Source organism: Gavialis gangeticus, unplaced genomic scaffold (genome assembly GCF_001723915.1).
Source record: "Gavialis gangeticus isolate Ggan-Ray unplaced genomic scaffold, GavGan_comp1, whole genome shotgun sequence".
NCBI lineage: Eukaryota > Metazoa > Chordata > Crocodylia > Gavialidae > Gavialis > Gavialis gangeticus.
Window position 1 is genome coordinate 23,241,433 of NW_017729004.1, and position 11,232 is coordinate 23,252,664.

Below are 11,232 nucleotides of genomic sequence, written 5' to 3' on the forward strand. Positions count from 1 at the left end.
GCTGGAGGAAAAGTGGGGGGGGGGGGTGCAGAGACCACCACCACGCAGAACCTGGTCAACAAAGGCAAGGGTGTTGGGAGGTAGGGTAGATTTCACCTCCTGGACCTGTCAAAGTTCCTGACAGTGAGTAGCCCTGAGCTACTTGCCAGGGCAGCTTTTTATACTGTTGGGGCCAGCACAGGTGCAGGCCCCAGCCTCTAGCTCCACCTGGCTGCAGATTCAGGAGGAGCCAGGCAAGGTTATTTTGCCCCAAGTGGCACAATTTGCCCCACACTGAAGTGCATCTCTGGGCACTTGCGCTGAGGCAAAAAGCCCTAGCTCAGATTTTCACTTCTATTTGAACTGCTGCAAGCGCACGTGCCTGCATGAACATGCCCCCTGAGCTCACAGAGCCATGTAGAATCTGGCCTTTGGTAGTTTCCTTGTGGACTACAATTCTACAGTTTATTCCTAATCTAAAAAAATTTCTTACTGTTTTTAACTGCTGGCTGAAGATTTCCCCTTGTGTTCTTTAGCTTCCCTTATCAATTTTTAACAGCCTTTGATTTATACTTATGACTGTCAGCTTTCTCCTTCTTCCATTTGGGGTTTTTGTTTTGTTTTTTTGTCTTCTATAGCTGCTTTCACTTTTCTTGTAAAGAAAAGTGGCTTTTCTGAATGGGCAGACTTCTTTTCCTATTTGTGGTTTTTGCAAGGGGATATCAATAAAAAGTTTTAAATGATTCTTAGTTAACATTCACATTATTTCATTTTTTAATTTATTTTATTTTATTTTTTTCTCTGAACTGACATGGCTTATAATTGTTCTCAGATATGAGAGACATGCACTTAGATGGCTTTTCGCTGAGTGCTTTGTTCCTTCAGTTAACAAAAGCAAGGCTTTTTTTAAGAGGGCTTTGTTGTCAGTGTATACCACTGATTACACACTTTTAAAGGCAAGAGCCACAGTTGATGGAACCCAGCATGACCTCCTAAGAAGTTGGTTGATACTCATGCCTACAGCCTACTGTAGCCTACAGCCTGCTCTCAGAAGGAAGCTGAGCAAGGTGCAGCCAGCCCTGTGCCTAAGACGCACATAATTAAAAAAAAATAGAGCCACAAAATGGACTTTTCCCACTGATAGCAATTTACATGCTGCTCAGTTTCTTGATCATAACCTGCAATTATAACTCAGTTCATATTCTTCACATGCAATTCATAAATACCAGTAGGTTAAGTAATGTTATTTTGGGCTTCTTTGCACTTTTTGAGCTTTACAGATCTTCCACAGTAGTTTGTGAAAAAACATTCCACATTATTTGTTTCATGTTCACAAATTTAAGAAATTTTAGAAAAGGTCATTTTATGACCAAACCTAACTTGCATTTCTTTTGTCTGAAGGCTGTTTGGGTTATCTAATGCCTTACTGAATATACTGTATTAGTCAAATATAAAACAACCTCTTAGTATTTAGATTCTATATATGGAAAACTTATAAATTTGTTAAAAATGTTCAGTTATAGAATCTAATTATTGGAGGTTTGGCTTAAATTTGTCCCCCTCCCACTGCTACAGCAGAGAAAATTAAGTCTGGGGGATCAGGTACCCCCCCTTGCCCTCTACCCCCAACATCTTCCCCCTGTAGCCCTTTCCTCACTCCTTACTATCAGACCTTGCTCTCCCTGTGCACATGGAAGTAAGAGGCAAATTTGAAAACACTGACCTTGAAATAAACATAACTATAGTAAACTGCATATAAGCAAATTATTATGGGTACTCATAGACTTAGTTCATCTAGAATTGATGCATTTTACTTTTTTTGAAACTGCTGCAAGTTTTAGTGCAGGTACTCAATAAACCTGCCTTTAAGCATCACTTTCATACTGAGTTCTATATAGGACAAACTATGCATGACATTAACCCAAAGCCAAAAGGCTCTTGGTGTACCATATAGTTCATTGGACTGAGCCCCAGCAGAGTTGACAGTATTTCAGGCCATGTTGATCCCACACTCAGCACTGTTTAGTATATATGTACACTCCAGATACACCCCCAATGAAATATCCTTGGGTTAATTAGCCCCCAACTTATGACTGGAATTGGGTGTTCTTGTCATGAGTCCTGGGATCCTCCAAAAATATATATAGGATGAGGCTTAGAGCAGCCTTGTACAATTTTACCTCCTGGAGGGCAGGGCTACATTAATAATCTGCAACAGGCTGAGAGAGGTTGTAGACGGATTCTAGATGAGCTGTTTTGGTCCCCATATGATGTTGTTTGATAGACATTTAAGGCTGGTAAATAAACAGGATTCATTGGAAATGGGAAAGAAAGGCACAGCTCAGCTGTGGAAGTGAAGAATTTAAAATGTATTCACTGTAGTGGCTCACCATGACTAAAAGAAGAGTTGATGCTTAAGAGATCAGTGTGAAATGGGGACTACCATACATCTTATTCAGAGAGGCTGCACTAACCTTTCCTTGTGATAGGTTCCCATCAGTATGTTTGTCCAGTATGGGCCATGTGCTTTATAATCATGCTGAACGTTGGCTGCATTTCATCAACTTCATGGTTGCTTTCCATTCCTGAGCACATGCTGCTTTTGGCAGGAGTTTAATGATAAAGAATGTATTTAATGAGATTTTCTTCTATGTGCACGTAAGATGAAGAGCTGTCTCCCCACCCATGGCGGGGGGATGGGGAACCACATCTTGTATTCATGTAAATATGGTACTTAGGCTTTAGAGTGCAATTTAGAGTGGCCAGTGGCTACCTCAAGCACCAAAAGAGGTTGTTAGCCACATTAGTCTGAAGTCAGGTAGATGTCAGGGCAGGAACAAGTTAGTATCCAAAGTGCTTTCCTGCCAGGCACCAGAAGGGCAGGGATAAATTAGTGCTCTAACTGGGGTTAGCCATTGGGGTTTCATATACGCTGCATGAATTTCATAGATTTCATAGACATTAGGGGCTGGAAGGGACCTCATAAGATCCCTTCCCCCCCCTCCCTGCTGTAGGTGGGAAGTCAGCTGGGATCAAGTGACCCCAGCAAGAAATAAATCCAGCTCGTTTTTGAAGGAGTTCAGAGTAGGTGCTTGCACCACCTCTGGGGGGAGTTTGTTCCAGACCTTGGACACATGTTCTATAAAGAACTTTTTTCTTATGTCTAGTCTAAATTGGCCTTCCTGGGCTTTATGGCCATTAGACCTTGTTATCACTTGGGGAGCTCTGGTGAACAGGTTCTGATGTACCCCTCTTATGAAGTTGTAGGCTGCCACCAGATCCCCCCCTGAGCCTTCTCTTCTCCAGACTGAAGAGTCCCAAGTCCTTCAGCCTCTTCTCATATGGCCTTTCCTCTAGGCCATGGATCATACGAGTGGCTCTCCTCTGGACTCTCTCAAGCTTCTCCACATCCTTCCTGAAGTGGGGGGCTCAGTACTGGATGCAGTACTCCAGCTGTGGTCTCACCAGGGCCGAGTAAAGTGGGAGGACTTAATCAGTGATTGTGTTGCACTTATCACTGCCTCCTTCAAATTAATTAATGCGGTATCTCACATTCCGAACCTCATTCAGTATTACGGGCTATGGCAGTAAAATCCCTGGAATTAACAGTTTCATAGTGTGATAGTATGTAAATCACAATGTTCTTGTGGGGGCAGGAATATAAATACAAAATTGTGTTTATATCTGATAAGTGGCTAAGAGTACCATTTGCTAGTTAATAGTTAGCTTTGAGAATATTCAGTGAGGAAGTTCCACAACAATACAGTTGGAGCACTCACAGGATCATAGGAAAGAAGGGCTGGAAGGGACCTCATGAGATCATCTAATCCAGCCCCCTGATCAAGGGAGGATCATCCTTGACTAAACCATCCCATTCAAGTGTCTATCTAACCCGCTCTTGAAAATTTCCAAGGAGGACGATTCCACAGTTTTGCTAGGTAGCCTGTTTCAACGCCTAACTACTCATAATCAGTGTTCTTCCTAACCTCCAGCCTAAATTTCCCCTCCTGCAACTTGGTTATGGCTCCTAGTCCTGCCCGCTAGAACCACAGAGAAAAACACACTTCCATCCTCTCTAATTGCTTTCCAGGTATTTGAAGACTATCAAATCCTTCCTCAGTCTTCTCTTCTGCAGACTAAATTACCCTAGTTTTTTTTTCTTTCCTCATAAGTCTTGCCTCCCAGACCCCTAATCATTTTTGTTGCTCTGCAGTGAACTCTTTCCAAACTGTCCACATAATTCTTGAAGTGTGCAGCCCAAAACGAGATCCAGTAATTCAGGTGAGGCCTAACTGGTGCTCAGTAGAGCGGAAGACTCACTTTCTTTGATTTGCAAGTGACACTCCTGTTGATGCATCCCAGTATGCTGTTGGCTTTTTTTTTTTTTTTGCAACAAGAGCACACTTTTGGCTTATATTTAGCTTATGGTCCACTGTAACCCCCAAGTCCTTTTTTGTGGTACTACAGCCTAGCCATTCACTCCCAAGTCTGTATTTATGAATGCAATTATTCCATTCTAAGTGCAGGATTTTACACTTGTCCGTGCTGAATCTCATCTGATTGATTATGGACCATTTCTCCAACCTCTTTGAATCATTATGGACTGTAACCCTTCTCCCTGGAGTATATGATGCAGTAGAGGTAGGCAACATTTTTTGGCCAAACCGCCGAAAACCCCCACAATGCCTACCTTGGAAGGTGCTGGAGTGCCAGCATGCCAGAAAAAGAAAATGAGGGCAAGGAGTACATGGCAGGATGCCCTGCTTGTGCCCCTGCCCCCCAGCCCTGCTTCCCTGTGCCCCCCACCCAAGGCCCGTGCCCCCCAGCCCAGGCTCTGTAGCTGTCAGCAGCTACCCAGAACCTAGGCCAGCTGCAAACATCTGCCTCTCTGCCCCAGCCACAGCTGCCTCCCAGACCCGGCCCCGGGCTCTGGAGAGGCAGCGCATATTGACAGTGCTCCCTGCTGTGCTGCCCTCGCCACTTCTGCAAAGCAGCGTTGGAACCCAGCACAGCATGGGGCACAAAAAGCTGCCTGCTCCCAGCTCCCTGCTGCCCTGCTGCCCTGCCACAATTCCCCTGTGTGCACAAGAGCAGCATGGGCAGCAGCGCAGGGTTGTGCCCCCCCTTGCTGCTGCCCCCACCTGCATGGAGGACAATGTGGCTGCACTGGCACCAGAAACTCAGATAAGGAGGGGGAGGAAGGAGCACAGTGAAAAGTGGCCCCTCCACCCCATGGCCGGCGCTCCCTGCTACAGCCACTTGCAGCCCATGTAGGGCTGTCCTGAGCAGGCATAGGCAGCCCCACATGGGCTGTGAGTGGCTGCAGCATGGGGCCCTGGTCACAGGGGACAGGGAAGGAGTGCAGGGAAAAGTGAGTGGGCACAGGCAACCCTACACAGGCTGCGAGTGGCTGCAGTGTGGGGCACCAGGCACAGGGCGGGCGAGGGGCCGCTTTTCCCGCACTCAGCACCAGCTTGTAACCCAGCCCTGCTGCCAGCCTGGGCCCCGTGCCAGCTCTGAGTTCACCCATTGGGGGCTGCGCATGGCAGCAGCAGCTGTGGCCCCCCCGCTTGCTGTGCCAGGCCAGCACGCGAGCTCCAGGCGGGCAGCAGCAGCAAACGCTGCCCAGCGCAGCAAGTGGCGGGGACCGCAGCTGCTGCCACCGCAGTGCAGCCCCAAAGGGTGAGCCTGGAGCCGGCATGGGGCCCAGGCCAGTAGTAGGGGCAGTTACAAGCTGGTGCTGAGTGCGGGAAAAGTGACCCCTCACCCGCCCTGTGCCTGGTGCCCCGCACTGCAGCCACTCGCAGCCCGCATGGGGCTGCCTGTGCCTGCTCACTTTTCCCTGCACTCCTTCCCTGTCCCCTCCTCCCCCCTTACCCGAGTTTCTGGTGCCGGTGCAGCTGCATGGTCCCAGGCCATAAGCCCCTGCTGGGGCTTCTGGCTATGGGGTTGGGGCTGGGCAGGCCTTGCTGTTGTGGGAGTCTGCTGGGCCTCCCCTGAGTCCTACTGCCCCTGGTTCCTGTAATTTTTTTCAGGAACCAAAGACAGATAAATATTAATTTTCTAAATTTTTTAGGGGCCCCATGGGCCAGATAGAGTGACCTTTTGGGCTGGATTCAGCCTGCAGGTCATATTTTGCCCACCCCTGAGCTACCCAGAGCTGGGGCCTGCTGCAGCTAGGAAGCTGCAAACAACTGCTGCCTCCCTGGCCCCAACACGTGCCGAGGAAAATGGCCTCATGTGCCATGCTCAGCATGCATGCCGGAGGTTGCTGACCCCTGTGATACAGCATCCAACTAGGTGTCATCTGCAAATTTGCCAAGTGTGTTGTTGAAGCTGTGATTATCCAGGAAACGTTTGGCAGGGTTTCAGAAGCAGGATCTGAAGAAGAGTGCTTTGTGCTCGAAAGCCTGTCAAATTTCTTTCCCAAATATACATTTGGTCCAATAAAAGATGTCACTAAAAAACCCTTGCCTCTGCAATATACCATTGTGTTATATTGTTGTACATGGAAGAGAATATGCTGGTGGAAAAAAAAGTTGGGATGAAGGGATAACATTACAGAAGCTTTATAAAAAAACCCAAACTTGGCAACTGCTATGCTGGTAAATCAATTGATAAACTGTATATTTATTTAGTCCTACCTGTAAATGGGGGAATGGTAATACGTAAATATAAGACCATTACTCAAGGTCTCCCTTTGTCTTTTGACATTCAGGTATATGTCTCGAGTCCACGGCATGCATCCAAAAGAGACCACACGTCAACTGAGCTTAGCCGTCAAAGATGGTCTTATTGTTGAAACCCTGACTGTGGGGTGTAAGGGATCAAAAGCTGGTATTGAACAAGAAGGATATTGGTTGCCAGGAGATGAGATTGTGAGTATAATATGTATCAGAAATTAAATTTTCTACAATGTTGAAATGGAGCCTGTTTGCATTTCTATTAAGTTATTTATAGATGCTCTATTGGTGCTGTGTATGAGCAGTGAAGTAATGTTTCACAAGCTTAGTTTTACTATTCAAATATTTCACTGAAAAGCTTTTATTTAAAGTCCTCCTTATTCAGTAGAAATTCTTTCTTGTGGAGCTCTGCCTCTGCTATCATAAAATTCTGCCAATGGAATTATAAAATGTAACTCAGTCACTCCGTACCCTTATGTAGTTTCACTTCTCCCATGGTCCAATGTGGAGACATTCACTGTAATGTTACTGGTATCGCTTGGTCTCCTCTGACATCTTCAAATATCCAGAGAGATCCTTAAAGCAATACATCTCTTTAATAAGATTTTTTTTAAAAGGGAGAGTTGATTGGTGGTGTTTTACTTTGAATCCAAGGGAGAAAAAATGAGTCTCTCTAGTCCCTTTCAAGGAAAAGTTGTATTATATGTGTGTGCACGTACATACACATACACACACATCTATATATGTATGTGTATATAGGTGTATATGAATAACAACAAGAGCTGTGTTTTCCCAGATGTTTAGAAGAAATCTGGCAGTCTGTCGAGAACATTTTTAGCAAATTAGCTCTAGGCTTCCAAAAATTGCTTCAACAAACATATAAAGTATATATTTAAATCCAATTAAATATGTACAAAGCTATGTGAAGGCATTAAAATCATGTGTCCTCCATCCTTGTGTATGTGAAATGGAACACACTTAGTGTCTGCTAACAGTGGTCCCTCTGAACTATTCCCATCCCAAACACTGCGTTATTTTTGCAGAGAGTGACAACCTGAAAGTGAAACAGAGTAGGCTATTGTTTAAGATGGTAGAAATGCAAAACTTAATAGAATGAATAATGGAAAGTATTACACTTAAAATTATACTATTTATGCTAACCTAAATTATGCTAACCCAAGTTTAATGCACTTTGTCACTGTTAAGGTGCTCTCTTTAATCTCATTAAACACTCTCAGGCTGGATTTTAAAGTACATATAAAACTTATTTTTGCTATTCCATTGCTAGGGGATAAAAATAAAAAGCCTCACAAGTCTTAACATGTCATTTAAACCATGCTCACATTTCCCTTATTCCAGTAGCAACAGCTAACAGAAACTAGGTGCAGTCTTACACAGCCCCTTATGTGTAAGCTCATAACAAGTCTGTTGTGTTTCATACTCAGGCAGAGTCTTCATTGCATAGTGAATTCATAATATGTATACTCCAGGGAACTTCTCATGAGCCTAACTCAAGTGAGAGTGGCCACAGTACAGTATAATATGGCCTCTGAAGAGTTAGGCTTTGGGCTGTAACCTACACAATTCAAGTTAAAAACACAACTGTGCCCTTCCAGTTCAGTGTTTTATGTACGAATAGGACTTGAGTTAACTTTACAGTGAGGACAAGCCCAGAGAAATCATGATGGGAATATGCTGGTGCAAAAAGGAATGGTGTCATCATGAAACAGAGTATAAATGTTGGAGGAATAGTAAGCAAAAAGCCAGGTAGCTATGTTGATTTCAGCACCATTCAGAACTGAGTCAGTAAAATGTGTTTTGGACAAACAGAATTTAAACGCAGATCCTGTGTGCGGCTTGACCTCTCGGTTCAGTTGACATCACTAGGAACTGGCTTTGCTCAGCAGATGCCAGGATTATGTTTTAGAACCTGATCCAAAACCTATCAAAGTCATGGGAAGACTCTTAACAAATTCAATAGGCTTTGTAGGCACTTGGAATTGGTGATGAAAATTATTTCATTGAGTTAACAAAGAAACTCATTGTCATACTGAAATCATTTGATAAATCCTTTTAAATTTTAGAGGATTTAGGCCTAATGCCATCTTATAGTACGTAAGTAAGCTAAGAGTCAGAGGTGCTGAGTATCTATGCCAACTCATCTACTTGCCTAAGTATGAATAAGCTGTCTAACTGGTGACAGCCAAAATGTTTGAACATGTTGGTTGGTCTTCTTACATAATGCAGACTGATCACTTTTCATAATAATTTTTAATTAAACAAATTATAAAGTAGCTGCTGTACATGGAACATAATTATTGTTTGATAACCTGTGATATTAGTTGCCTATGTGTGCAAAAATAAATTACTCTCTCCAGGAGACTTACAGTGAACCATAATAAAGACACTCTTAATAATGTCATATTATCTGAACAGTTAAAATTCTGTCATATGCTTCAAAGTTCTGTCACAGGCTAATGTTCCACACCTTTAGGGTGAAGTGTGAAGTTCTGTGAAACTATATTAAGATTAGTCTTTAAGCAGATTTCAGTGCATTTAGAAACGCTATTAGACACTGTTAGGAGCTGCCAAGGTACAGGAGCCTGACACACCATGGGGAAGGCTTTTTTCTTTAGTGGTAACTTTTTATGGTAATATCTAAAAAAGAAAATAGCCTGATAAAATGACAAAAACAAGAAAAAGTATAATTATAAAGATTTCTGAATAAAACTTTCAGTATAAAAATGAAGCATGTTCACTTTTCTCCAGTATGTTTATTACTAACAAACTTAATATATTCAGAAAATATATTCAGTGGAGTACATTTGTAAAGGTGGAGTCCTACGAAAAATATTCTTGCAAAAGCAGTAATTGTGTTTGTAATGCCTCTGTTTGTCCAGTTTCCAATTTGTTCACTTGGGTGGCAGATGTTGTAAGCACTAGGCAGTTATCAGTTTTTCAAAATGCATTCTCATATTACAGATATATGCAAATGGTTTTAAACAAAATGATTGAAGATCATTTTCTCTTTTAGTTATTTACCAGGAATTTAGTTTCAAACAATGTCTTTCATGCTATAGTCAAGATCATTAATACCTAAGTCACTGTAACTCCTTGCCTTGTTTTAGGCACTAATATTGTCCTCACCTCTTACAAAAGAAATTTGACCCTTAACCTTAGGTAATGATAGTTTACTGGGCATCTCTAAGGCTTCATTTTGACTCTTTGCACAGCTTGTAGTGTCCAGGAAGTAAACCCGTAAATTCTTTTTAATCCTAGACACAACAGGCCGAGTTAGGATTAGAGTGGTAAAATGCTAAATAGGTGTTATAAGGTTTGCACCTCTGTCTGATTCATATCAGTGACTTGAATTTAGATGGGAACTTACCTGATAGAGCCACTGCCACCGCTCCTTCCATACGCCCCTTATTAATCTAGGTCCTTATTTCCAACTGTCCTTTGCTTTTATTTAAAAAATGCCCCAAACAAAACTCTTTTGGCACCAAAGAAATCCATTTCAGGTCCACCACAAATTAAATTATTTAATAATATTTTTTGATTCAGTGGGTAAACCAGAATTAATTCTTTAGAATTATTTTTAATTATTTTTAACAAGGCCAGATTTTCTTGTGTGGAGATTTATGAACCATTTTGGCACTGATTTAAATCCTTAAAAATGATTCTAATGTTTCAGGTAGTGTAGCATTTCTCAAACTTTTAATATCAGGGGCACATTTTTTTTTTCTAGGTTAAAATTGGTCATACACTTCATTATTACACGGGAAAAGATGTGCACGTGTGCATGGACGTGTGTGTGTGTATGTGCGCTTGCATGCATTTCAAAGATACTCCATTCCCCCGCCAGGAAATCATACCAGTGCTGAGATGTACTGTTAACAAAATGATCCCAAATACATCTTTGTTTAAGCAAAGGATTAGTCTCTGTACCAGTGGGCACGTCTACTGCAGAGCTGACTAATTAGCTCCACGGTAAAACATCACCATCTAGATGTACAGAGTATTAGGCCACCGTAAATTAATGAACTCTGCTGTAGGATACTACTGGCAGATACAAGTACTATCCTATGGTGGAGCAATGTGTGCCGCCTCAATTTACATGTACATGCTGACAGGGCTGGCTCATACCCTAGCCAGCCCCTCACTAGCTTATTGAACCAGGTCGGAGCAGCCTCGGGCTAGCAGGCTGACTTCTGGGGTTGTTCCACCCTGGCTCACCGTGCTGCAGTCCCAGGTACACATGCAAACGCGGTGCCTGGGAGCAATAAACTCTCGTGTGAACTGCGTCAGAGTTTATTGCTTTACATTAGCAATCAGGGCGTGTGGTAAAGGTGATATATTAGACCAACTAGATTTTTGCAAAAAAAAATTCTTCAATTGCAAGCTTTCAGGCACAAACACCCTTCATCAGGCATAGGAGAAAAGATTTGAAAGTTCTCCTGGGTAGAAATTGCTTTGCATTAATAGCATGTGTAGATGTGCCCAGTGGTTCTTAACCTTTTTGACCTCTAGCTCCCTTCTCCATAACATTTCTGAATTCAAGGCACCCCAG

General features: G+C 43.0%; 1 protein-coding gene across 3 annotated transcripts in view; it reads left to right on the forward strand.

Moving 5' to 3' along the window:
* Nucleotides 1-11,232, forward strand: part of ZMYND11 (zinc finger MYND-type containing 11) — a 141,560-nt gene that overhangs the window by 52,876 nt on the left and 77,452 nt on the right. For all 3 annotated transcript variants that reach the window (XM_019508165.1, XM_019508166.1, XM_019508167.1), the window contains exon 3: nt 6,698-6,857. In XM_019508165.1, the coding sequence (XP_019363710.1) occupies nt 6,698-6,857 (160 nt within the window). The remainder of the gene's footprint in view (nt 1-6,697; nt 6,858-11,232) is intronic.